The sequence below is a fragment of the Orbicella franksi genome, chromosome 10, assembly GCF_964199315.1.
Source record: "Orbicella franksi chromosome 10, jaOrbFran1.1, whole genome shotgun sequence".
Classification (NCBI taxonomy): Eukaryota; Metazoa; Cnidaria; class Anthozoa; order Scleractinia; family Merulinidae; genus Orbicella; species Orbicella franksi.
The window spans coordinates 21,893,695-21,920,695 of NC_138154.1; the positions used below are offsets into that span (position 1 = coordinate 21,893,695).

A 27,001-nucleotide genomic window follows, 5' to 3' on the forward strand; every position below is an offset into this window, starting at 1 on the left:
TGGAAAAACAATAACCACATAGCAAAACACTACAGTTGCAGGTTTTTTTATTATTATTAAACAATCAACGATATCGGCGAAGGGACAGCATGTTACGCCTCTTCCAGCAAGCACGCCGGGAGCTACCGATCACCTTGTTGTACAAGTGACCCTTGCGCATACCACGGTTTTTACGGCCAGCGGCAGTCAGTCCACGCAGCTCACGGTGCTTGTGGACTGGTTTGCAGATCCAGTTAATTCTTGGGTCTCGCCGCACTGCCTTGTGGAATGGGTCCACCATGATGACTTCAAAGAATTTGTATGTGGAGTCCTCTGCCACCCAGTATGAGCTGAGAACCCGCAGGCTGCCGCAGTATCGGCCAGCACGCTCCTGAAAAACAGAGAGCACAGACCAGTCACTATACCTGTACATTCAAAGTGTTTTTAAGTGAAAATACTGGGTAAATCTAATTAACACAGCAATGCAACTTTAATCTTGTTGTCTAATTTTGTCCTGGAAATTTGAAGCTTTACAAATCAGTGGCACCCGAATACAATCATTTGCATTGATGACGGTTGCAACCACCTCTCGTAACCCACCACCTCTCTTCAGCAACCAGTTTCCAATATACCAAACGTTTAAGTCAAATCACTATATTTGGAACTCTTGTAACTGACCCCATCTTGTAGCAGCCGCAACCACTTTTAGATCTAAAAGTTTGAAATTTTTTATTGTTTTTAACCTCCTGTAAACAACCACTTGATAGAAAATAGAGCTGAAATTGGATAATAAGGTGTTGTAGCATTATCGCATTCCTGGGTACCTGATTATTTCTCAAAATTGACTTTTCACATGAATAAAACATTAAAACATAGGATAAGTCTCTGCAGTAACCATATGTTAATGAGGCAAAATTTTGACCAAATATGGTTGAAGCCCTGATAAGTGACCACCTCCCACAAGCAATTGCTTATGGGTGGTTAACTGTATTTTGGAGATTAGAGCTAAACATAGGAATTAAGTCCAAAATGTCATTCTCAAATTAGTTCAAAGGCAAGGATTTTCCTTAACACTGTGTTTTGACCCAAAACAGTTGTTCTTCTTGACTCTGTAGAAGCCCTTTATGCAATTTTTTTTTGCATATTTGGAAGCATTTGGCAATCTGCCTAAACAAGTAAACCCTAAACATAAAAACCGATGAGTAGTTTTTGCTTCTTTATGCATGAATAAATCTTTATTAATTTAGCAATATCATATGAAAATTAGGAAAATCGGTCAGGAAACTGTCTTGTTAAGAGCTACAAGTACTATAAACCATATAACTACTGTAACATAGGAATTAAGTCCAAAATGTCATTCTCAAATTAGTTCAAAGGCAAGGATTTTCCTTAACACTGTATTTTGACCCAAAACAGTTGCTCTTCTTGACTCTGTAGAAGCCCTTTATGCAATTTTTTTTGCATATTTGGAAGCATTTGGCAATCTGCCTAAACAAGTAAACCCTAAACATAAAAACCGATGAGTAGTTTTTGCTTCTTTATGTATGAATAAATCTTTATTAATTTAGCAATATCATATGAAAATTAGGAAAATCGGTCAGGAAACTGTCTTGTTAAGAGCTACAAGTACTATAAACCATATAACTAACATAGGAATTAAGTCCAAAATGTCATTCTCAAATTATTTCGAAGGCAAGGATTTTCCTTAACACTGTATTTTGACCCAAAACAGTTGTTCTTCTTGACTCTGTAGAAGCCCTTTATACAATTTTTTTGGCAGATTTGGAAGCATTTGGCAATCTGCATAAACAAGTAAAACCTAAACATAAAAACCAATGAGTAGTTTTTGCTTGTTTATGCATGAATAAATCTTTATTAATTTAGCAACATCATATGAAAATTAGGAAAATCGGTCAGGAAACTGTCTTGTTAAGAGCTACAAGTACTATAAACCATATAACTAACAGTAGGTTCAATTGTGACAATCATCTTGCATACTGTTACATGTAGGGTTACACACAGTTTTGTCAATGAGGGGGAATGAGTAGTTAAGAAATGATGGTATAAGTAAACACAAGTTTACCAACCTCGGCCACAGATCGCAAGCTCCTCTGAAATTTCAGTTGGTTTACTCCCTGGTTGGCTGGTTTTCCGTAGGTTGCACCCTTAGGTACTGGGCGCTTGCGTCCTCCACGCCTTACACGTACACGGTAGACAACATATCCTTGCTTAGCCTTGTATCCCAGGCGACGTGCTTTGTCAGGACGCATTGGGCGGGATGCTCGGTGGATGGCATTGAGTTGGCGATATTGCCAGCATCGTACACGCAGTAAGAACCGCAAAAGATCGGACTGTTTCTTTTTAAAGAGCTCCTCAAGGTACTTGTATGCTCCCATTTTTTAGTCCTAGATCAGCTAAGGAGGAGGAAAGAACAGGCTTCAGTTAATCAATATACTAATGCAATATACTGGAGTTTGTATAATTTCAACATAACTCCATTTCAAACTATCAATAAATGTTAGTCATTGGATAGTGGCTGACCAAAACTCATCTCAGTCAAACACAATCCAATCTGTGGTCAGACATTCTAAAGATAATCCAACTGAGAAAACCAAAATCGGAGTCAAAAGTCTTGAAACACTTTTCCCAACATACATGTATGGTATGTATCGACCATACATACATGTATGGTCGACTTTCTGTCCACCTCCCACTCCCCACTCCCAACATAATGTTGATGTTGATTCATCCAAAGTAGACCCACTATTCCAACTTTGTTTTTGCGGGGAAGGGGGGCTCGGCAAATAAAATAATGACTTCCCACTTCAAAATAATGCGTCACCAGTTGTCATTTTGTCAAGTGTCCCAGGGACTTCTGACCAGGAATTGTTGTGAGACTTTTGTCTTGTGTCCGTGAAATCAGAGAACAAGCTCAAATGCTCATTTGCACAAGATTTAGTTGTTAAGATCTGACACTTAAAAATACACACAAAGTGTTCTGCTTGTTGCAGATCAGGGGCTTTTGGCACAACAATGAATTAGCATAAAATGATTGTTGTCTATTTCTCTATAAAAGTTTAGAAAAAGAAACTATTGTCAGCTGAGTCCCACACTAAGAGACTGACAACATTGTTCAGTCAGTAACTTAGTTCACTTTTATTGAACTTATAGTTGAAGTGATATGCAGATGAAGTATAGTTTACAACTATATGTTGTTGTTTTGGTAGTAGACAACAGACATGTAACGTTTGTCACCTATTTTCAATCAAGTTGGTTTTATATTCGGATGACTAAAATCCGATGGACAAGTGCAATAAGTGCATTAAATTATCACAATACCAAGGTATCCATAGTTTGGAAGCAGACATTCCATAATTTTAATGTAGAAAACACTAGCCTGCAGCTCATGTTTTCTACATTTCCCTCGTGTTCTCAAATGCCTGTCATGTTTTACCACAGTGTAATACACAGCTTGGGTTTCTTTATTTGTAAAATAATAAATTGAGAATATTACATGGTGGCTTGAAGATAAGAATTTTATTTTCATGTGGTAAAATATTATTCACACAAGAAAATAAAATTCATATCTTCAAGCCACCGAGCAGTTTTCTTTGTTTTCTTATTATATAGACAAACTGACTGTTTGCACAAACACCAGTGAAAAAGAGACATGTCATCAATATCCTCACTAGTGAAGATATAGAAAAGTAGCAACTTCAGAATACCCGGCCAATATGCCCCTTGGCACCTGGAGGTAGTTTAGCATGAATTTTACAAGTGCAGTTTCCAGTAGAACACCTGTGTCATAATAAATTGCGGTTTTGTCGCACAGTATGTCAAGTCAAGACATTATCCAAGCTTTGAACAACTGGGCCCTAGTACAAAAACAGGCAACTTACACAACCGATGTGGCATAACAAGACACGAACTAGAAGAAAATTCTAAATTCACTTCCAGTGAGGTCACTCCAACCTTGAACACTTAATTTTTTTTTTTTTTTTTGCTAATCTTTTAATCACAAAGAATGAAGGCCCTTCATATTAACATGAACATAAAGCGTTTTTACACTTTAAAAACACCAATCTTGTATATTATTAAAGGGGCTTTATTTTTAAGTCACGATGTGTTCGTTGTTCGAGTGTCCTTGCTGTAAGCATTCACAATTCAAAACTTCGCATTATCAACAGTGCTTCTTGGATGTTAGAGTCCTCTAACTCATCAATGTTACAACTGTAATTTCAAAAGCATTTCATTTTGCAAGGTCTCCGCGTAAAATATTTGGACAAGAAGAAATTAAACTTAAGCTTGAATTCGATTCTACATGCAGTTGCCGACAAATTTTGCACGTTAAAATATCAAAGGTCACATAAAACGACACTAACAGGTTCGCAGCCTCCAGTCAAAATATAAAAGCAGTATCACAGGGAGGAATTTCTGAAGATAACCTTTTCCGAGTATGATACAGAGTCCAAATATTTCACCATCGTATAAACACAACAGAGGACTTCGCTGAAATTTGCGAAACTTTTAGCCACTGCAGAGGGGTGACAGAAACGAATATTTAGCCGGATGAGGATTTTAACACAACCCAAATTAAAAAGGGAAATTATTTTTATCATATTTACTGCTTGATGCCTAGATTAAAGCAAGGATTGAAGACGCTTTGTTTGGTTAGCTCTCTTACCTCTGATCGGAGAAGAGCAGAGAAGGAAAGAGAACGGACGAGAGACACAGCCTCGTTCTGATGCGATCTCGCGCATGCGTACTGAGAAACATCACGCAACCCGCCATTTTGTCAAGCAGGTCTTGTCAATGCTGAAGTTTGTGTTTGTACAGTTGATTTCTGACTTTTTTACGGTGTAAAAAAAGCTGTTTTCCTTTCAAATGAACCGGGCAGACAAAGGAGAGGAAGGAAACAGAGAGGAGTGGATGACAAAGTTAACAGACATGCGATTTCAGCGAGCAGATATGAATCGTTTGATTATGGACTACCTTGTAACCGAGGGCTTCAAAGAAGCTGCAGAGAAATTCAAAATGGAATCTGGCACACAGCCCTGTGTTCCACTGGAAAATCTGGACGAAAGGATAAAAATCAGAGCTGCAGTTCAGCGCGGAGACATCGAAGAGGCAATTGCGCTCACGAACAAACTAAACCCGGAAATACTTGACTGTAAGCCACACTTGTATTTTCATTTGCAGCAGCAACGCCTGATCGAGTTAATTCGCGATAAAGACATCGAATCAGCTGTTGACTTTGCCCAGAATCAGCTCGCCGATCAGGGCAATGAATCGCCTGAGTTTCTGGAAGAATTAGAGCGCACTATGGCGCTTTTGGCGTTCGATAACCCAGAGGATTCGCCAGTTGGCGAACTGCTTTGCCCTTCTCAGAGACAAAAGGTTGCTAGTGAATTGAACGCTGCCATTCTAGAGGCGGAACATAAAGAAACCTCACCCAAGCTGTCTAATTTACTAAAACTGCTGCTGTGGGCCCAAACTGAGTTGGATGCTAAGAAAGCTAAGTTCCCCAAAATGGTGGACCCTGGCAGTGGACTTTTTGATGGCAGCCGATAGATCTGGCAAGCTTTGACTTAGTTACTCCGTGTATGTACGTGAGACAGACCTCGTGACAAAGGTTTAACATCTGCCAATAAGCCTCAACCTCCCTAGGTACTTGGGTGACTTCTTTTGTGCTCAAACTTCTTGCATGAGTCACATAGTGTCTTTGTGTGGTGACAGACAGATCTAATTTGAACATGGTAATTGATGGTGATTTTTTTTTTTGCAAAATTTGGTAAATTTTTGCAGCAATGATTCACCTTTTCTTTTTGAACATAACTTTTTTGTGCATGTATTAATGTTTTGATCTTAGTTTGTGAAATAGATAAAAATGAAGATTTGCTTAATTAATATAAAGAGCTATGTAAACTGCAATCAGTCTCTTTCATCCTCGTTCTTCCCGTGTTGCACATTGTAAATCCTGGAATTAGTGCCGCATGGTGCTTATTTTCAGTTAAGGATGGGGTGGAGGGCACTTTGTCAAGAGCCCTGCCCTGTTGAAAGGAAAAACGAAAACTGAGAATGGCATGAACAGCTCAACTTTATTTTGTTTCTGTAACATTGGAAGTTGTTTTGCATTAATGTGGGCATTTACGCCTCAGAATTTTAGCTGATACAGTTTAGGTACCCTATCTAAGGGTCACACAATGCTAACACACCTGTCACGGGCATTAACAATACCGTATTCAAGGATTGGGAACCGTAATACACCACCCGCTCAGTGACACATACCTACAGTATATAGTGAATATGTAGGAGTACCTCACTGGGGTCAAGAGGAGGTGTTCATTTAAATATTTTCAGTACGAAATACAAAGTTATCCATATAGTGGCTCACAAAATCATAAGATGCAATTTAGAAGATAAGAAACTAGTCTCTTGTATAGATCGTTCTCACTGTCACACAATAAAAAAATCGAAAACCATCCAGTGGAAAAAGCTATGAACTTACCATGTTATAGAAGATAACTAAATAAGACACTTCTCCAAGTTTTAGGCCTGTGCGTTTCCCCAAACTTCAGATATTCGTCGAAATGTTGCGCAGATATTTGCAGAGCCCTGTATGAAAACGCCTTGGTGGTGTACCTCCGTGGTACACCAGTTTGACGGCCGGAAAATAGTGTAAACATCTGGAACTTACTTTGGCTATCTAGGCGACTGATTATCAGTACTGATCAAACAAGTATTTACATAAGCACTTTTCATAATGCTCTAACTTCTAAAAGGCTCAAAATCATGAGGTAAGTATATATTTTTCCACAAACTCGATCATAGCCTTGTGTCACACACCTCCATAACCCTGAAATTCAAAATGCTCTGGATTCCAAACGAAGCACGCTACTGAGCTGTAAAATTGTAAACAGATATCAATATACTGCCTCTTATGCCTGATGAGGATAAAAACTTTGGTGGCTCTTTAGTTTTGGACTTTCAAAAGTGATGACATCACGTGAAAACGATCTATTGTAATCATACAGCAAAGAGAAAGACTCATTTTAAATCATGCTGCATGATTGATTAAACATGGTCATTACTATACTTGTCTGAGAAACTGGCTTCCTTTAGGGTGGGAGTGACTATTTTGAATTTTAGGTCACACAAAAGGCACTGAGTTGTTCATGTGTACTTTAGGGGCTTATTCAGGGACAAAAATTTGCTCGTAGAACACACTAGTCTAGTTTTGCTTCAAGCTCTGTAGACACAGAGACAACATGTACCCTTTGAGAAGTCTCAGGGTGCTTTTCTAGTTACTCAAAAGTTGTAGAAAGTTTGGCTTTGATGGAGGTTAATGGTAAATGCCAACAAAAAAGAACTTTGTAAAGATACACTAGTCCTGTCATCTGGCTGTAGTGTTCACAATGGATATTTGTTCAATGTTTACAGCTTTGCATCTCTCCCAGCCTTATTCCTGGCCTTTCATGGCCCCTTCCAGGCATTTGGATAGTTGAAGAATATTGTTCAGCAAAACATATTTGTCAACAAGGATTACATGTACACAAAGGTCAAAATTTGTTCAGTGATAGAGCATTTGTACACCCAACATCAATAGGAACCAACCTATGCGATTATTATGAAGTCTATGAATAACATCAGTTGCATTTACACCGGCTCTCAGTGTTAGTGCAGAGGCGACATCTTTTGACATGCCATCTCTTGACATGCTATGTAATCTGGTCTACATAAAAAATGTCAGCACAACAGACTTCTTTTGGTCAAACTCACCTTTTAGTCATGAAAGGCAGATATATTTTAATATAGTTAAATGAAATTTGACATAGTTAATGTCTATGAGCTAGTCTGGTCAGTAGCGTTTTTTTGTTGGTTGTTGGTGTCTTGGCCATCTGTTAGCGTTTGTTTAGCGTTTAGTGCATTGTAGCATTTGATATAGTCACAGGCAGCCCAAGCTCTCAATGTTATCCTTTTGTTTTTCCTTTTTATGCGAACGTTCAGGCTAACGTGACATATGGCATGTACTATTACATAACGACCGAATTTGACCACGCGAAACATGACTCCCACCTTGCAGTATATGGAGGTGTTGTGTTACAACGGTTTGAATTTATAAAGGTTTGTATGGGAATGCAACGGCTTTGCTTGAAAAGCCAATTATTCTTATATTTTGTGAATAAAATCTACTTACCCTGTTGCTGTGTTGTATTCTTTGTTGTTTGCCAGCTCCTCAGGCCAATCTAACGCAATTTCGGCGAGTTATCGTTCTGTGGTCTTTCTTTTAGTAGTGGAAACCCACAGAACGATAACTCGCCGAAATCGCGTTAGATCGGCCCGAGGAGCTGGCAAACAACAAAGAATACAACACAGCAACAGGATAAGTAGATTTTATTCACAAAATATAAGAATAATTGGCTTTTCAAGCAAAGCCGTTGCATTCCCATACAAACCTTTATAAATTCAAACCTTTGTAACACAACACCTCCATATACTGCAAGGCGGGAGTCATGTTTCGCGTGGTCAAATTCGGTCGTTATGTAATAGTACATGCCATATGTCACGTTAGCCTGAACGTTCGCATAAAAAGGAAAAAAAAAGGATAACATTGAGAGCTTGGGCCGCCTGTGATATAGTTCAATGAAATTTTACATAGTTTATGACCAGGAGCTAGTCTGGTCAGTAGCGTTTTTTGTAGGCGTTTGATAGTGTCTTGGCCGTCTGTTAGGGTTTGTTAAGCGTTTGGTGTGTTCTGTAGCGTTTGCAGCAGTCATATGGTTGTGGGAGCCCTGGGGCTGACATTGTCCAGCGGTATTCTTGGTTAGTATGTGCATTGTCATCCCATATGCTTGCAGTGTGTTTGTTGCTCTGTTAGCATGGTGTTGTGGATTGAATTATAGTAGTTTAGCGGTTCTTGGCATTCCCTCCCTATCCCCCCCCCCCCCTCCCCCTTTTCAGCAATTTTTTTTTTCACTGAGCCACCTGGCTTGAGTGTGATAGGTGCCTGTAAGGGACCTGGCACAGGCAGCTCATGGCTTGGTTGCTGGTTGGGCAGGCCGGTCAGGTGTTCTAGCACCTTGGGGATGTGACTCTTGCAGCCCCCAGGCTTCGTAGGCACCTTCCCTCCACTAGCAACTTGGGTGTTAACATCAGAATAAGGCTAAGAATATCAAGAAGTCACTCTGTGAGAGAAAATAAACTGTTTTGAATGTTTACATCTTTCAAATACTAAAAGCGGTAGCAACCCAATTCTACCGGAAGTCACTGTTAAGAGCCGATAGACTACACTCAATCGTTTGAATTATCCCATAAATCGGGAAACATGCAAAGTCCACAATCTTCTTCAGCCAATAGAGGTAGTTATCATTTATCAGCTGACATATTTGTCATTTTTTCTACTAATAACCAGAAAAAGTGCCAGTATTAAAGGTAAACAGTCTTTCAGTCGTTTACATAGCATGTCAAGAGATGTCACGTCAAAAGATGTTCGCAAGATGTCGCCTACGCTCAATACTGAAGGCAGGTGTAGATCATTGTCTAAACACATGTACATCACACATTACTAAACTTGAGTCTATGTTGCTCAAACTACTAAACTCAAAGGGTTTATTCAAGAGTCTAAAATCTCGCATTTGAATATTCATTTATCGTTGTACACTTCCATCACAGAATATGGCACTGTACTTCCCTATTGATCTGTAAATTCAAAGCTGAAAATTGAGTTCGAACATAGTTTGAATTGTCCTGAATTATTTCATTGGCTCAATTCAAAACCTCAGATGTCACACTATACCTAGTCTTAAAATATGACATCTTGATTTTAAACGAAGCTTCCACACTATTGATGATGAAAATAAAAGGACAAATAGATGTTATAGATGTGATTGGCGAGGGGGGGGGAGGGGGGATACACGTATCATTGGCAAGGCTCAAAAGAGCTTTGGATAGTTTTCAATCTCCTCCGGTGTAAATTCTTCTAGTCTTTTGGGGAGAGGCGCTGGACCTTCTAGTTTGGCGAAAATATTCTCCGCGAAAGGATGTTCACTCTCCTCAAAGAGATGCAGTCTTTTCATCCATATTGGTCTCAGATTGTTCTTTGGGAGCATTCCATAGACCGCCCTCCACAAGATCCTTGTGGCATCTCGCTCGTGAAGATCCCTTGCAGTGAACGCTTTGAGTCCCCCTGGGTACCCTGTGTGATGGCGATAAAGCTTCTTTTTCCACTTGGAGCCGGTGAGAATAATATGTCGCGTGTTTATTACGACTACGTGGTCGCCAACATCGTCCTGATGATGATAAATAGGTTTCGTCTTTCCCTGCAAAATCTGCCCTAAGTATGCAGCCAGGCGTCCATTGATCTGGTCTTTAGCATCCACAAGGTACCAAAGACGAGCATGAGTGAGAAAGCTTTGGTTGGCGCGATTCAGGAAAGTCATTTTTGTGCTTCTCTATGTCGCGCTGTACTGTACGAAATGGCCGCTAGCGAGCCGCTACCAACCACGCACGCGCATGTGGTTTCTACGTCATTTATTCTATCGCTGATTGTCGCTTTAACAAAAGCCGCTGTCCGGTTCTATTCGCTGGGTTATTGCTTAAAAAAAGTTCATACGATCGAAACGGAACGAACTGTGGAACAACGTTCCGCTTTTACTCGGCATGGATCAGGGTAAGGAATCTCCAGATTACTTTATGTAATGTTAAAGATACATTTTGTTGATGTTAATTTACTTCTTGCTTATTTAGTACGCGAAAGTCATATGAGTTCTCCATCTTCACCGGGATATTTGCCGCAGTATCTTCTTGGCGGCAATTCGCCGGCTGCTTCGGTATGTGCAACTTTTTTTTTTCTTTGATTGATTTCTTAGTTTTCCATATTGACATAGAATTTTGGATAGAAGACTATTTTTATAAGGAGTTATTTTCATTTATCCAACTCACTATTTAATCGGTGTTAAATTTACAGTGATTTAACTTTACATATTAAAATTGGCGCCATTGTTGAAGACTACGGTATTTATTAGAGCGAAAATTGTCTCATTCAAATTCTTTGACTTTCCATTGTTCTGTTGCCATAAGAATAATTCTCAGACTTAAATTTCCAAGATGATTGGAACGTCTGTCCTGGTTGGGACATTACGAGATGAATGATGGATTTGTGAGTCCCATTTTTGCATTTCTCATCTTTTACTTCAGTTCCAGGTTCCAGTTCCAGACTGTTAACAAGTCATAAGGCTGATTTAGCAACAGGACGGGAACGTCAGATGACGACTGCAGGGCACGCAGAATAACCTGGATTCTGCTCTAATTTGACCATATTTGGGCATTTGTACTGCACACGCGGTCGTCAAGTGTCGTTCCCGTTCTCTTGTTAAATCAGCCTAATGATTGGCTGTGACAAACGTAAATGTGTGCAAAAAATCCAGGAAACTTTGGTTGGAATGTCAACTACAAATGAAACACTCTTTTCCCAATGGAAATTTCCAACTAAAAACAAAATTCCCAATGGTAGACACCCAGGATAATTCTGGCAAGAGGGTTATCCTTGTAAGAAGTTGTAAATTGCTTCCATTTGCAGTTGTTTTGTTTACAGTATGTACAAGCACTCTAGGGTTACCTTTGCCTATCACTATGGAAATCCCATATTTCGAAATTCAACGTTTTGCCCTTGTAAACAGTAACTTGGAAACTGGTCAAGAAAAATATTGATATTGATATTGATTATTATAATCCATCAAATGCTCGCACACGATTGGTCTAAACACACATCACGTGACCGAATATTCCCCAGCTGAAACTGGGTAATATCCGAGAATATTCCCCAATTTTTAAAACTGTGCATGCTGCAAAAAAGATTTGAAGCTCACAGTTTTCCTTGAGCTATGCTCTCGGAAAACTGTTCACTTCTCGGAACAGATAGTAGGGACCTTACGCATATACGACGGCAATGGCGAGGACGACGCCTAGTAAAAAATGTGTTTCTATTTTACTTTGGAATTTCTCATTTATTTAGATCTATTCAGTGTGTTTGTTGGTATTAAAACTTGCCCCTGCCGAATATGCTACAGATACGTTCAGTTCCAAATAGAAATACGAAAAATTAGCCGTCGTGGTTCACGTTCTCCAGACAACGCAGAATTTGGTTTTTTCACGTTTATGTTTTGCAGAGGACGGCAAAGAAATGTACCAAGAATTATAATGCACGTGCACAGCCATTGTTCTCCTCATTAAACCTTTTGTTTGGTGACGTTCTCGTTGCCGTTGCCGTTGTGTTTTGCGTAAGGTCCCTAATGTCCGCGGACAAATATCCGAGCATATTTTCACGCCAAATGGAGGCTATTGTTTGTATATATTGATATACGAGATATTGATATTGATATATTGATAAGTTAACGATATTGATATTGATATATTTGATATACATGATATTGATCAATATTTTAAGCTTTGTTTTGGTCGTTGTTGTTGTTATTGTTTTGGATAAAGGAGTTGTTGTGTTTTATTTTAAAAAAATGTTTCTTAATGAAATTTGGATGATTTGCTACACCCAAATAAGCACTATATATTAAAACGTTAGAAAATTAATAACGATGTGACACAATGGTTTTGTGAGTAAATACTATCATGTACATGTATATCATATCAGATTCTATGATTTTCATCCAAATATTAGATTATAAACCTTGTTGCAAGATTTTACTGTTGTCTCCTTTTTCCCAGCCATTATTAAGAGGACGATCCATAGGCTCATCATTAGGGTCATACAAAGGAAGTTCTGGTCACACAGGGTCACTCTCATCGCCAAGGCACTACCCCCAACAGTTTGGTACACCACTCCGATCTCAAGGACCTGATAGCAAACTGGACAGGACACCTGCAAGGTTAGGAAATATATTGGGAGCCACGGAATTCTTAAAACTTTAGAGTTTGGTCTCTTCCTCCTCCGTGAGGTTCAAATGTTCCCTTAGTATAGAAATCAGTCCACTGTGCGAGGTCGGTGCGGGTGCAAAGTTGATCGGTTGGCCCTTCAATTTCCATTGCTCACTCATTTCTGGTCTACTTGCCTCCCCATGTGAGTTGAGGGGAGGAGTGTGGGCTCTTTTCTCCAACAGCAGCTGGTAATAGAGCCTTTAGATTCTTCCTATCCCAAAAACACCTTTGAGAGAAGAGCCTGAGCTTACTTTTGGTCAAAAGACTCTTGCTGGATTTTATTTATTTTAATGGTGTTGAGGGGTAGGCTTGTCACCTGGGATGGCTTGTTATTGTTAATAATGACTTTCTCTATTTCAAATATAACTAGTTAAGTCTTGTAAATTTGCGCATGTACACTTGTCAAGTGTATCGGTATATTTAGAAATTCTTAGATTAATATACATGTACATAGGATATTTGAATACTGTAATTTAAGTAATAATTTATTATCCAAAGAATATTAAAACGTGATAAAAACGTGATAAAAACTAACACTAACACCCTCACTTAATGCTGGTAAACACTATTGTCTTGTTCCTGTAGGTCCTCATCTGTGGGTTGCACCCCTAAAGATTCCTTAAGTGCTCCTCCTGTTGAAGGGCTTTATGATGCGAGGAGCTCAGATTTTACTCATTCTTCATTCAAAGTAAGAAAAGGGTTTTTACCACTAATTTACTATACATGTAGTTAAGACAACACTCATGACTTTGGTGCATTTTTATGTGCAAATATTTTGTAGATGGCTGTAACTTTGGCACGTATGGTTTGTTGATCTAAGCTGTGCAGTCTGTGTACTAGTTACTATTCATTGATCCCAGACATTTGTTTAAATGGCTTTTTTTTTCAGGCCGTTGCACACACCATAATTGGTTTCACACGTGATCAGAAAAGTGATCTGATCATCTTGTGATGACAAACATTTCTTGGCTACAGTTTGCAGCATAACTGTTATAAATTCCTCAAAAGTAGCAAGTTCAAGGCAAATCTTATCCATACAATGGATTTTGCATTGTTCAAACTCTTCTCTGCAATATAAGTATCTTGAATTGTATCTTGTTAGATTGTGTGAAACTCAACAAACTTGCAAACAAACTGTGAAGCACCTCCCCCAACAGCAGGAAATTGGCAGGAAAGATTCACTCAACACACAATCACAAAATTTGTCATCATGTGATCAATAGTTTAGAATCCATGACTGCAATGGAATGGTGCATGAAATGGCCATTTCAACAGATGTTTGAGCTCAGTAGTAAGCAGTTGACTCTTTGCTTGGTGGATGAAGGGCTGATCTATATAATATTATTTTTTTTCTTAAAGCCAATGGATGTGACGATGGCTTCAGTTGCAAACTCAACAGTCAGGAAAAGTGCCGGTTATTCTACTCCTGGTGGCAACGTCACCATGTCTGGTGTAGATTCACCCCACTTCAGCCCTCAGCGTGGTGGCCATTTAACATCACCTACTCAGATTGATCCCTTCTACACTCAGGGGTAAGTAATCAACAACAAAGGAAAGTGTGGAATTACTTGATAGAATGCCATCTTTTCAAGCTTCAGCGTGGGAATTCTCTGTTGGAGGGAGGGGAGAGGAGAGACTCAATATGAAAAGGTCAGGGATACTCATCAACTTTCTTAGAGGTGTAAATCGCAGAATTTGGTCTAGAGCACTGAGGGTGGTCAGGATGAAATGCCACTGTTTTAACTGTCAAAATGTCTTTTAGGGCATAGTAGAAGAAATAACTAATACATACTATCATTTCCCTGTTAATCGAATCATATCTTTTAGGTGTCAAATAAAGCTCGAGCCATTTCAAGATTAGTCTCCTTTAGAGGTTTAATTCAAATTTTCTAAAACTTTCCAGGTTATCTAGAGAGGGGTGTGTACTGTATATTCCTTAGAATGCAGTTTTACTTTTAGAGATAATTACATTTCTCCTGAAATAAAATAAGGAAGGCCCACACCCTTTTGATATACAGAAAAACCTTTTCCTTTAAGAATGGTTTAAGTTCAACCTATTTGAAAGAACCTTGACAAATAAAATTTTCGAACAGGTGAAAAATTGAGATTCCATTATAGGTGGGTTTTAACTGTATTGCAAATACCAGGCTGTATTCAAAGTGTTCTTGAATATGAGGTCTGACTGACTGACTGGCTGACTCACGGACTAACTAGCTGACTGACTGACTGACTTTTGCCTAATTGGCTAATAAATATCCCTTCCTTGGGGGAGTAATAGTACTTCAGGGCTTTTCAAACTGAGATTAGGTCCAGTGGTGTGGGCTATTTTTGCGCAAGCACAGACCTCACTGGACCTGTTTTGTTAATGACATGCCCTACTTATCAAGAGAAATTAGTCTCCTTTTTTCAAAGTTAATTTTAATTATTATTCATAGCAACTTGAAAGACCAGTTTCTTATAATTTTATATCTTTGGTTTACTTCTGTCAGAGAGGCCTTATCAAGCGATGACATTTTAGATGAATGCTGGGTGACAGTGTTTGGGTAAGAGACATCTACTAACCATCTAGACTAAAATAATATTTTATAAATCAACATGTACAAGTGAGAGTTGAATGATATGAAAAACGGAAATTTTCATCTGAACTTGAACTGTTGTGTTTAGTTTTTTCTTAAAACATAGTTAGCAGAGCCGCTCAATCAAATTAAATGTGCATATAAACATGCAACATAATTTGATAGTGTTAGCAAAGCACTTTGCCAGGCTTTTTTTTCTCACCCATGTGGGTATTGATGTACATTTCCATCAGCAATGTTATTAAACTCTTGGTTCGTGTGTTAAGCTGTGCACTATCAAGTTGTGGTGCTCTTGGGAAGTTTGGAGAGCACTCAAGAAGCTAGAGATGCTCTCAGCTATGTGCATCGTCTTGGGCAATTCTTACACTTCGTTTGTGCTCTCCAAAATCCCACATGCACCATAGCTTGATAGTCTATGCTAAAGTATGAACTACTGTACTTGTTAAACAACGCTTTTTTAATTAACAGTCTTGTTCTTAAGTTTGCTAATTGTTTGTCAAGTGTTTAGTTGGACAATAGTTTAAAAATAGTTAAGATAAAAGTTAAGATAAGACAGGCACTGTATATTAACTGGGAAATCCCAACTCTAAACCAACAGCTGAGGTACTTAGATTTGTCTCTTTCTTTTTCAATTTTTGTGTAATATTTTGCTTGATTTTTTTATTCTGTTTCAACTACTGTTGGCACGTGCAGTCCTTTGTTCCCAATATACTCCAATGTTCAAATTGTTAACATAAATTTTATGGCATAATTCTGTAATGTAATCATGTATACAGTGAAAATTCAAATGTACAACCATCAAACATTTGCAACTGAAGATGACATAGGAATGTTGAAACATGTTTTGTAAAATGAAAAATGTTGTTTCCTTAAAGTTTTTAAAAATTGCTGTTACTCTGCTCTTTTTACAGTATGGCTGTTAGTTATTAATCTGTGTTGATTTTAAAGTAGTGTCTCTATTTATAATTTTATAATGTCTCTCTTCCTTGTCAGGTTTCCTCCTGCAGCCTCATCCTTTATTCTACAACAATTCTCTCAATATGGCAACATTGTAAAAAGTGTGGTAAGTTTTGCTTCCTTCGTGATCTTCTTGCTCAAACTTGAAGCCGTAAACAAATCCTAGTTGTCATCTACTCATAAGCTGGGGTGTAGCTACAAAAAAAAACTATGCAGGCTTGTTAACATTTTTGGCCTGTTTTTCTGGCCTGGGCACCTTGAAATTACCCCAAATCTTGGCCTCTTAGTGAAATTTCAGGCCTCTTAGTGAAATTTCAGGCAGTATCAAGCTCTCTATCAGCCACTGAAATCAACCAGTAGCTGGTTCTTCATGGTACAGTTTTTAGTTCTGAATTAGAAAATAATTGATATATAACAATTGAAATAGCTACATGTTTGTGATAAAAAGGGGGATTTACCATAGAAAAAATGCTTGTTTCAATTCATTTCAATTCAATTTTAATTTGAACTCTCACAAACATTAATTTTACAGAGGTGTCAGAAAAAAAATACATATAAATATAAACAAACTACATAAATTATAGAAGATGATAAAATATCATTAATGAAATAATTTATAATTGTTATTGATTAATAAAGTGTTACAGAGAGAAAGAAAAGGAGATAAAGGAAGACAAATAGTTTTAATACAAGGTTGATTGTGTGGAGTTTGGGACACCTAAATAGTTTATGAAACGAATCAAGTAGGTGCCACGAAGTAACTTAATTTAGGAATGGGGACCCTGTGCAAAATAGTCAGAAACATTTTGGTCATGCCTTTTGGGCAGTCCTTGGGAACAGTCTGAAATATCAAGTGGAACCCTCAAAGAGAGATCTCAGATCTCCCTACACATGCCTTTATATTTAAGAAATAGAAAACACGTACTGTGTTTCTATCGAGCTATAGAAACACGAGTGGAAGTTTGGGAGAACGAGAAATGCTGGGGGAATACGCGCCATAGGCGAGTGTTTCCAAAGCTTTTTTGAGTTCTCCCAAACTTTCACGAGTGTTTCTATAACTTGATAGAAATGCAGAGAACATGTTATCTATTTCTTTTAGAAAACACTGCGACGAAAACAAGGGAAACAACTTGTTTACTTTGATCATCACAATTGCTCGTGCCATCATTACGTCAACAGCTCCTGCTAGTTCTGTGTTTCTATCAAGTTATAGAAACACGATTTTTAACCAATCAGTGCACGTATTTTCTTAGGGCTGTTTTCAGTTCTAAATGATTTTAAATATATACTCAATATACAGTAATAATAATTATTGTGCATATTTTCTCTAATCAGACATCCAAAGGGAACTGGTTGCACCTTCAATACCAATCCAAACTTCAAGCCAAAAAGGTAAGATTAAACAGAAAGTGCATTACTCAACTGTTAAGTTAAAGACTGACAAGCATTTACTGTTTATTTCAGAAATAATCATCAGGTTATCTTCAGTTGACTTATACCAGTAGTTAATCCATGGACGTTCTTCTACACTTGTTGTCCTGAATTCTTCAACTGTCTTCCTTTGGGTCTTGTTCACTAACCATTCTTCATTGGTTTAGTGACAAATCAAAAACACTTTATAAGACAAGTCTGTTTTAAAATGTTTTTGGTTATCTAAGAAATTTGAAGACAGGAAGGGAAAGGTGGATAAGGATCAATAGCAAGTTCAAGATGTACATGATTGTGAAAATAGAGGTGTTCTGTCTCAGTATATAGGGGTTTAGGTAGCCTTTCTACACAAATTGATTTTGTCTCCTTGACAAATTATCATATCAAACATGAGACCTACCATGTTTTAGCAAACACTGCTCAGAAGAAAGGTGAAATTATGTGATGTGCAGTGGGGTATTTCAATGGACTTTGAGGTGTTCAGAAATTATCTCAAGTGTTTGATATATCTCCTCAATTTAAACTATAACTACACTGTACATAAGAAGAAATTGGAGATAAAAAATTGTGGAAATCTATGATAATTGAGATCAGATATTCAAACATCACCATTCTCATGTTTTCTTTCGGTTAAACTTGATAAATAAACAATGAGTTTGAGAGTGCTATTATATTTAATAGCTAGTCATTTTTTTTCTAGGCTCTTAGCAAGAATGGAAAGGTTTATGGCAGTGGCATAATGGTTGGAGTTATGCCTTGTATTGAGAAGGTAATTAAAAATTAGTCTAGTATTGCACAAACAGTTAACACGCAATAATATTGTAAAATTCTTAACACTTAAATTCAGCTGCAAGCTCAAGTTCTTGATCTTGTCTTGAATTAGATAGACCTAAACAGCATTTTTTTTTTTTCAAAAGATTGTGTTTTTTTTTAAAATAACAGAACAATTTACTGACAAGTAACTCTGAGAGCTTCATCTAGAGGAGAGGTTAAAAAGAGTCTTTATAATATTCGTTCTGTATATCTTTTAATATATCTTTTTTATTTTTTCCTGTTTAAGAACAAATATCAAGCAAAATAAGAGATAAGTTAAGTAAAATAAAAGGTGTGTGGTAAAACTAAAGATGATGTTATTTTCTTATGTGTTCTGAAGAACTATACAAATGGGTTAGGGGGATTTGACCAATCTATCATTTAGTATGACTTCCTCTAATCTCTTAGGGTGTCATGCAGGCTTATGGGAAAGAGAACATGCATACACCATCATCATCTGACAGGAATGAACCTCAAGTAATATCCCCAGCATCTAGCAAGCCAGCTCCAGTTCGACCACTGACTGCAGCTTATCAGGCAGCAAGAAGCGACCATCAGGTAATTTAGAGAAGTCTGTACAGGTCACACAGGCCAGGGGCTGGAGCTTTCCTCAGGCTGGGGGGGGGAAGAGAACTCCTATAGAAAAAGGATAGGGGTGCTTGTCACACCTTTTAGTGGTTAAAAATGCAGTTTTGGTACCTTTGAGGGTGTTCATCCGCAAAATGTCCATGCCGGAAGCTTTTGCCGTACCTTTAAGGGTGTTGAGCCAAAAATTATTTGACAGGAGATAATGTGTTGTTTAGAATTGGTACCTCTTGGGGCTGGAAAATATTTCAAGCCACGCATACAAAACAGGATCTTTGCACCTCTTAGAAGTCCTTCTCAAAATTTCTGATGCACACCACTGTCTTTTTTATAGGGGAGTCACTCCCCGCCCTCCTTGGATAGAGCTCTTGCCAATTTTTATAGCATTTTTAAATGCTATGATAAAGCAAGTAAGAGTAACATTATATTCATAGATAGGATGGTCTACTGCTAGTTGGTCTATTGTCGGAAACTCTCTTTCGTGGTCTGCCGTTTATGGTTGACTGACAATAGCCAGACAAAGTTCCTTCTACACCATAACTTCTTGTTTAAGTTACTGGCCTTTCAATGATTGATTGCATTTAATTTGAGCTTAGGGGTGGACTGTTTGACATTGAGGGGGGTGTGGGTGATCTGGTACAGGCATGCAAAATCACCCAACCCCTCCAAAGTCAAACGGTCCACCCCTTATATGTTAATGTTGCTCATTGTAATGGCAGGTTGTGCCAGATGGAAGTAGAACTCCACAGAAAGATTCCAACTTTGTTTCTAAAGCAATGGAGTACATGTTTGGCTGGTGAATAATCATACAGAAGTTATGAAGACTTAAATCCGTCCTCTACAAATATATAATTATCCTTCTTAGCATAACAATTATGGCCTTTTGGTATTTATCATAAAATAATGTTAGTGTCAAGAGAAGTTATAATCTGTAGTTATATAAATGCAATCGACTTTCAAGTTCCATATGTCAGGAGATGTATATTCAAATTCTTTTAATTCAATGTGCAGTTGGATTTAACCAACTGGAACATTTTGTATCATAACTTCATGTGATGTTGTGTGTTGTTATGTCGGGATTATTCTCTCTGTTTTATTATTGACTAGATATCAACTTGTAAAGAGCTAATTAAAAACACCAAATAAACTTTTTGCACACACATTCTGTATACTTTCAATTCTAAAGAGTGGTTGTTTCAGTCTTCAGTAGGAAAAAAGATGGCGGCTGTACATTGCACCATGTAAGCCTAACCCAGCCAATAAAATACAAGGAAAGCATGTTTTTGCAGTAATTGTGCCTGTGCTAACGACATAGTGTATTCTAGGTTTGAAGATGTTAGGACTTTTCTGTGCGTTTTTAAGAGCGTTGTTAAAGTTTTTGTGCACTAAGATTTATGGGTAAATGTACCAGTCACCATCTTTTTCCTACGGAGGATTATGTATGCAGTTGCTTCCCTGATAGGCCAAGAGATATTCATAATATTTATTAGCTGCCTGGTCAGGTTTTACAAATAAAATTACAAGCGCTTTAACACGTTTTGTTCATTGGATCAGTTTTCTCTTGAGAGTCGAAAGTAATTCAGGGTGCTTTCCATTATGTCAAAGATTTTGGAAATTTCGGTCGGAATTCTAATGTAAAGGTCCATTTCAGTTTCTTCTGACTGGAATATTTGGGATCACCTCTGGAGGTGGTCCTCTTATTTCGGTCGGAATATTCCGACTGAAATTTGCCATTCCATTTTTGACAAACCAGTTCTTTGTCCTAATTAGGGAATTCGGAAAAGGAATAAAAATGGTAAGAGCCATTCCTATTGGACAGCCCAGTTTAATTGCAAAATGTCATTTCATTTTCCTCTGGTATTCCCACTGACCTCTGACCTGTCGGTTTGCCATAATGGCAAGCACCCTCAGTTTGTAATTATTTGGGTTTTGCATTACCACACTAAGCGATTGACTTCCAAAACTTGCGCCACTTTGTCATCCAATCAGATGTAAAACCAAAACTAATAGTGGCGCCCGCACTTGTTTTCCCACTTTTTCCATTGGCTACTATATATGCTTGGAGTTTTGATTGGTTCATTGGATCGATTGCCTCCTTTGTGATTGGCCTGAGTGATTTTGGGAGTTTTGGTTTTACGAGGCTCATTTGAAAACCGTTCTAGATAAGTTGTTGCACTACTAACGGCCAACTTAGATTGCTCTACTACTGGTCTAATAGTCTATTCTCGAATTTTTGGACCGGGCATGCGCAGGGCAGTGTCCCGAATGATCCCGCACGATCTCTAACTCTTGGAGACTTAATTGTACTTCTGACTTCTGTTTTTTAACATCAGACGTGAGACGTCCGCGATCTTTGCAGTTTTTCTAAAACATTATTGCCCAAGCTTGCTCAGGAGGATATAAGGAGAACATCGGTCATCGGCGGTCTGTTTTTTTTTGGAACTCGTTACGCTCGGTACTGTCAAGCCCACGGGCAGATACGGCTGACAGTACAGCCCTCGCGCTTGGCTAACAAGAGTCTGACAAGATATAAATATTTTTAATGGCAATATTTCCTACAGTTTACTCCAGATAATTCGAAACCCGGTGTTTAACTCGAATCCCGCACTAAGAAGCCCGCAAACCAAATGTTACTCCTGGTACGGTTCGTCCGCGTCGTGGGATATTTCACGTCTCCTATTTAGCGGTGGCCTGGGAACTAGAGTCTAATAATCCGCCATTGTGATTGGCTGAAATTTCCATGACCAGCGTGAAGGGCTATCCCAAATTATGTGCAGCTGTCAAGCGAACCGTGAAACTCCAGGGCGTCTTGCGTTGAAAATATTTCCTGTTTGGAATCAGAGAAAACTCTCCTAAGCCCCAGAACTGGAAAGGAAAATCGGTTAGGTGATTAATGGACTCGATAGATTCAGGTGAATCAATCTTTTGCCGACAACAAGCAGTGGTTTTCGCGTAAAAGACGCGGGTGAATATGAAAGTTATTTCTCGCATGCGCAGGAGAGATAAGCGCTATTATGAATAGTGTAAGGTTGGCGCTTGTTGAAACAGGAAAGAATTTCGATGTGTTATCGCCCCGCTCATCGGCTACAGACCCGACAGATCGAATTTTGCGACAAAGGCTGTCTGAGGTAAGATTAAATGGTCGCTTTCAACCCAATACAGTTAACTTTTGAGAAGATTTGGACTAATTGTTTTCAATTTCAGATCAGCCGGCATTCATAATTAAACAAGAATCACGCATGATTGAAATTCAATACGTAGTGTCAAACGAAGTACTGCAAATTTGATATAAGCAGTATTTATAATGCAAAGTGGGGATTTTGTTTCTTGTCATAGTTGCACGTCATTAAGATTTGGTTATTCTTTCAGAATTCTGCTTGATCATGAATTAAATGGATTTTTTTGGCGTCGCTTTTTAAGGTTTAAATATGGTGGAGGTTGGCTGGTAACGCATCACTGAGCCAAACATGGCTTGGAGTGACGAAACAGATTTGTTTACCAAAGCAACATCTTGAGAACCGTGAGTAGCCAAAGTTACTTGTTTATTGCGGGTTACCAACTGAATCGCATACAGTAATTTGAAGTGATTTTATTCGTTAAATAGTCGCCTGTTTAAAGATGAAAAATGGAAAGATGTCGTTTTGTGGGCAATAATTGCGATCTACAGGAAGTCGGAAAATCCAATTTTTTTACTGTATTTATTTCGTCACGTGTTGTTATTGACCTGCTCAGAGATGTCATTGTTGACCAATCAAATCGTGTTCCTGTCCAGAGGTAATTGTGACGTATATTCTGGAGGCCCGTAGAGAATTTTGGGAAACCCTTGGACGATGTGTAGTTCGACAACTCTGATGATCGGTGTTGGAGTTGGAATTTAGTGCGAGGATTTTCAAAGCTGCACAATCAGCCGGGTTTGACAATTTTCAGGCATTTGTATGGTACAATCAAGGAAAATGACCTCTGGAACCATCAAAGGTAAAAAAATATCGGTTATCCCCGCTCGTTTCGAAGCATGCAGTACTGTTACGTCGGGTTGAGACAACATCGAACATTCGTTGATTATGACTCAAACGTTTGCTTTGCAAGCGCTTGAACCGTTCGCTTTTAGAAATATTTCTTTTGCTAAATAACGTCTTTTATATTCTTACAGTCTCACGAAAGCTACCTCCGCCAGAACAAGACGGTAGAACGGTGAGTAACATTGTTTGGTTTCTCGAGTTCAAGCGCTTCGTTTTTAGCTGACCTATTGTTGTTCACTTCAAATAGAAGCGACATCTTGGCCCTAGATTTCAAATACTCTGTTACTAGTTCACTTCAGTGTCAGGTTTTTTAATGACTGATCCTTTTTCCACTTCGCTTTTGTAGATCGTTCCACAGACGAAGAAAAGGAGAACGCTGGAAGATTTCAACACGTTTTGTAGCCTTATTCTTGCGTACGAAGCCAGACAAGAGGTAAATGTGGAATTAACTTATCATGCAATATGTTACTTTCTTCGTATGCTCTGTATCGTTAGTTTAACACTGACAAAATCTGGCCCACAAATACGTTTCTGTGGGCTTCGTCTCATTTTGTGCTTTCCGTTGGGAGCTCGCGCTCTGTAGTTCGCGCTCTCCATTAAGACTAACCAACCTCGAGTTCTTGACACCTACGCTTACGTTGTTCAACGTGTGTTTCTTTGAATAAATTTGGTGCCTGCTTTCTTGGTCTTGTGTTTGTAGGATGTTCGCCAGCGCAACAGAAGTCCAAACTCGCTGGAAAGTGTCTCATCGAGTACGGATTCAGCATACAGCGAAACGGCTTCTTCGCCGGCTAGTACGAGTGGCGACGAGAGATTACTCGACGACGTCGACGAAGAATACAGCTCTGGTAAGAGAACGAAGAACACATTCACTTATTTGGCGTTCTTCACCACACCATTCCTGGCTCAATTGCCTCATAGACTAGAATTACTAAAGCTTATTCTCTTTACAGTGCTATTCTTGCTTTGAATCTTTGGATGTTTTCTTTGCCTTGCGAACTAAGAGTGTGTTTATTATTCGCAGATGATGAATCATGGAACAAGATAACGTGCTACTGCCAAAAACCTTTCGCTGGTGAGTACTGTGCTTTAGTTCCTTTAAAAAGCTACGAGCTTTATTTCAGTTTTCCTGCGTTATTTTCATTTTACGCTGTACCATACGTGACATCGCCGGAACGGAACTTTTCAATATTTGAAACGCTGCCCAGTTACACTAGGAATTCATTTATGTTGTATGTTCAGAGATGTTTTTCATACAACCACTCAACGTATAGCTTTACACTCGTTTGTCGGTTGTTTGGGCTTCTGGATAACTTAATATCTTAAATTTACGAGGCTAATCAAAGTGTGATTACTGCAAAATGTGAACGAGTGGTGGACGACAAAAATCTTAATTGTTTACAAAACGAACAAGACGACAATTTCTGTACTTGTATGTGAAACTTGGAGATTACCTGTTGATGGTAGTCGGGTTTCAATTTCCCGAGTTTTCTTGGATCTGTTAGACGATAAAGCAGATTTTCCATGTGAAAATCCCAACAAAAAGTCTCTTTCCATGAAAAATACAATGTCATAGTCCCTCGCGTTTTGTTCTTGTACCCTGTGAAAATCTTCCGGCTAAGCCAGCGCAGCAGTGATCCTAGTTTAGAAAATGCCTTCTGTTTGGTGATTTTTACACCTCAAGGTGGCCTACATCGCTTATACACAACTATTGCTTTCCGTCTCAAATGCGTTGTTACTTGATCAATCGAGAATCGTTGTTTGGTTTTATTTCCATTTATACGGCCTTTGATGACGGGCGGTCATTTTCTTCGGTGGTGGTCGATTCGCGACCCTCGCTCAAAACCGATGCCTCTTGAATATTTCCAGTAGTTATTTCTTGGTTCGTCTCTCCGTCTAGTCAAGGGTGTTTTTATTTCTCTTTGCAAAACACAAGATATTTTAGTCGAGTTTATAATCCTTTAGCCACAGACGATAACGTCGTTGGAAGAGCTTGTTGCGTTCGTGAAACGTCGTGTCGGTTCTTTCAATGCAAATTTCTGTCCATTATAAACTTATTGCCGCTGCTAAATCGACTTCTTATTAATGTTATTCGTCTGCTTGCTTTCTCAGGACGACCCATGATCGAATGTTCCGAGTGTCTAACATGGATTCACTTATCCTGCGCCAAGATCAGGAAATCGAACGTTCCGGACGTCTTCATCTGCCAGAAATGTCGGGACGCAAAACACACTATGCGACGTTCGAATCGAGTTCGAACTCAACCAAAGACTAAGGCCATCAATTTTAAACCGTAGTTAGTGGTTCTGTATTTTATGATACATCACCGATCGTAATAACAGCAATATCTAGTTCTCGTTCAGTCATCGCTTTCACTATATAAATTTGTAATTAATGCGATAAACTAAAATGATCGTGGCGGGCGATCACATGTTACTGAATGGGATCATGGAATATTGTTAGCCGTTTGTTTTGCCTGCTTCGTACGACGAAGTAGTTCGAGTGTTTTTCTCTGGGCTGGGTAGAGTTTCACGTGTAAATTTCTTAACAATTTCAAGCCAAGCCCAGTTTTTCATGAAACCGTGTACAGAAGTGCGAAGATGTTCGATAAGAGTATATATTTTATGAAATACTACAACATGTAGATTACATGCACCGCGCGCGCGCTCTCAAGCCTGTTCGTATGTTTGCTAGTCCGTCTTTGGACCGCGTCGTTAAGGTTTGTACAAAAGAATAATAAAGGAAAAAACTTTATACTCAATCCTCAACTTCTCGTTCCTTGTGTTTTCCGGAAATGGTCCGGCCATGACTGAAAATACTCCTGCTTAGAAGATCACATGATATCCTGACATTTTCACCCGAGTAGGGAGGGGAAGGGATTTAACCCTCTGCCCGGGAAAACGTGCTGTTAATACTGGCGGTTGATTATAAGGGTCAAAAGGTCTAAACCGTCATTCCTGTACAGCCTTAAGGAAGCTCCTGACCTTGCAATAGATATGGTGACGTCACCACTATGAAGGAATGTCAGTGTTTCAGCCCCAAGTCGACCCCCGGGTCTGTCTGTTACCAGAGGTCTTCGGAGAAAAACTACAGCCGAAACAAGTCCGCGGCTAGTCACCAAATAGCTATTACTATCGAGGGATGAAGAGAGAGGACCCTGGGAACGAGTCTGTATGTTTGTTTTCTTGTCAGACTACGACGCAACCCCGTACCCAACGCAGGCTATGGTCTGTAAGTCGTTTACCCCTTGTCGATTAGTCCCTTGCCAGTTAGTCCCTAACCAGAAGTGATCAGAAGTGGTTGGCCCCCATTCACGCTTGGAGGACGATAAATAGCATGTTTTTAAAATGGTTATCACCGCTGTTTGTGTGATATTTTTAATCTAGCCGGACAGTGTTTTGGACTTCTGGTTGGGGGCTAATCAACTTCTGGGTAGGGGCCTAACGATTAAGGGCTAAACGACCAGATACCGTCACGATTGTGGCAATTATTTTTCTTTTTGCCTGATAAAAGTTACCATGTTGTATTGCTAAAATGGGCTTTCAAACGTTTATGGCTGGGCGAGCGACAGAAAAATAATTTTGTGGGTTAAAAGACAAGTTTTATCAGGGAGCTAATGGTAGGGGCTTGCGCTTAGGCTAAACGACCGGTTCCCTTATGAAGAGACTGGAACTAGGCAAGGTTCAACCACGTTTCCAGGGTCCTCTCTCTTCT

At 38.9% G+C, this 27,001-nt stretch overlaps 5 protein-coding genes across 6 annotated transcripts; 3 read left to right on the plus strand and 2 right to left on the minus strand.

The window, feature by feature from the left end:
- Positions 1-30: 30 nt before the first annotated feature.
- LOC145500223 (large ribosomal subunit protein eL15-like) lies at positions 31-4,707 on the minus strand. The gene is made up of 3 exons (XM_081479742.1): positions 4,664-4,707; positions 2,067-2,393; positions 31-370 (listed from the first exon to the last, which is right to left on the minus strand). Exons 2-3 carry the CDS (start codon positions 2,373-2,375, stop codon positions 65-67), a joined length of 615 nt encoding a protein of 204 aa, XP_081335868.1. The 5' UTR covers positions 2,376-2,393; positions 4,664-4,707; the 3' UTR covers positions 31-64.
- Positions 4,708-4,772: 65 nt separating this feature from the next.
- LOC145500220 (glucose-induced degradation protein 8 homolog) lies at positions 4,773-5,910 on the plus strand. The gene has a single exon (XM_081479740.1). It carries the CDS (start codon positions 4,864-4,866, stop codon positions 5,548-5,550), a length of 687 nt encoding a protein of 228 aa, XP_081335866.1. The 5' UTR covers positions 4,773-4,863; the 3' UTR covers positions 5,551-5,910.
- Positions 5,911-8,943: 3,033 nt separating this feature from the next.
- LOC145500228 (large ribosomal subunit protein uL13m-like) lies at positions 8,944-10,472 on the minus strand. Its single transcript, XM_081479746.1, has one exon. The coding sequence runs from the start codon at positions 10,416-10,418 to the stop codon at positions 9,912-9,914; it is 507 nt and encodes a 168-aa protein (XP_081335872.1). The 5' UTR covers positions 10,419-10,472; the 3' UTR covers positions 8,944-9,911.
- Positions 10,473-10,578: 106 nt separating this feature from the next.
- LOC145499489 (nucleoporin NUP35-like) lies at positions 10,579-20,801 on the plus strand. 2 transcript variants are annotated; one of them, XM_081479006.1, is made up of 11 exons: positions 10,579-10,648; positions 10,726-10,808; positions 12,700-12,860; positions 13,495-13,597; positions 14,269-14,441; positions 15,399-15,452; positions 16,479-16,548; positions 17,778-17,834; positions 18,571-18,639; positions 19,092-19,241; positions 19,988-20,801. In XM_081479006.1, exons 1-11 carry the CDS (start codon positions 10,639-10,641, stop codon positions 20,066-20,068), a joined length of 1,011 nt encoding a protein of 336 aa, XP_081335132.1. In that variant the 5' UTR covers positions 10,579-10,638; the 3' UTR covers positions 20,069-20,801. The 2 variants fall into 2 exon arrangements, with proteins under 2 accessions (XP_081335132.1, XP_081335131.1); XM_081479005.1 differs by lacking the exon at positions 10,579-10,648 and having other exon boundaries at positions 10,731-10,808; positions 11,176-12,860.
- A 1,997-nt stretch (positions 20,802-22,798) lies between these two features.
- LOC145499490 (uncharacterized) lies at positions 22,799-26,048 on the plus strand. Its single transcript, XM_081479007.1, has 6 exons — positions 22,799-23,243; positions 23,419-23,459; positions 23,634-23,720; positions 23,988-24,135; positions 24,312-24,362; positions 25,400-26,048. Exons 1-6 carry the CDS (start codon positions 23,204-23,206, stop codon positions 25,582-25,584), a joined length of 552 nt encoding a protein of 183 aa, XP_081335133.1. The 5' UTR covers positions 22,799-23,203; the 3' UTR covers positions 25,585-26,048.
- The last annotated feature ends 953 nt before the right edge of the window (positions 26,049-27,001 follow it).

What these genes read in the sequence shown, in the direction of transcription:
- LOC145500223 (XM_081479742.1), bottom strand. Translation starts at nt 2,375, where the DNA reads ATGGGAGCATACAAGTACCTTGAGGAGCTCTTTAAAAAGAAACAGTCC. An exon ending in GCTTGCGATCTGTGGCCGAG is followed by an intron (nt 371 to 2,066) that starts GTTGGTAAACTT and finishes TCTGTTTTTCAG; the next exon opens with GAGCGTGCTGGCCGATACTG.
- LOC145500220 (XM_081479740.1), top strand. Translation starts at nt 4,864, where the DNA reads ATGAACCGGGCAGACAAAGGAGAGGAAGGAAACAGAGAGGAGTGGATG.
- LOC145500228 (XM_081479746.1), bottom strand. Translation starts at nt 10,418, where the DNA reads ATGACTTTCCTGAATCGCGCCAACCAAAGCTTTCTCACTCATGCTCGT.
- LOC145499489 (XM_081479005.1), top strand. Translation starts at nt 12,604, where the DNA reads ATGTACATGTATATCATATCAGATTCTATGATTTTCATCCAAATATTA. An exon ending in GATCCCTTCTACACTCAGGG is followed by an intron (nt 14,442 to 15,398) that starts GTAAGTAATCAA and finishes TACTTCTGTCAG; the next exon opens with AGAGGCCTTATCAAGCGATG. An exon ending in CCAAACTTCAAGCCAAAAAG is followed by an intron (nt 17,835 to 18,570) that starts GTAAGATTAAAC and finishes TTTTTTTTCTAG; the next exon opens with GCTCTTAGCAAGAATGGAAA.
- LOC145499490 (XM_081479007.1), top strand. Translation starts at nt 23,204, where the DNA reads ATGGTACAATCAAGGAAAATGACCTCTGGAACCATCAAAG. An exon ending in CGTACGAAGCCAGACAAGAG is followed by an intron (nt 23,721 to 23,987) that starts GTAAATGTGGAA and finishes TTGTGTTTGTAG; the next exon opens with GATGTTCGCCAGCGCAACAG. An exon ending in CGACGAAGAATACAGCTCTG is followed by an intron (nt 24,136 to 24,311) that starts GTAAGAGAACGA and finishes TATTATTCGCAG; the next exon opens with ATGATGAATCATGGAACAAG.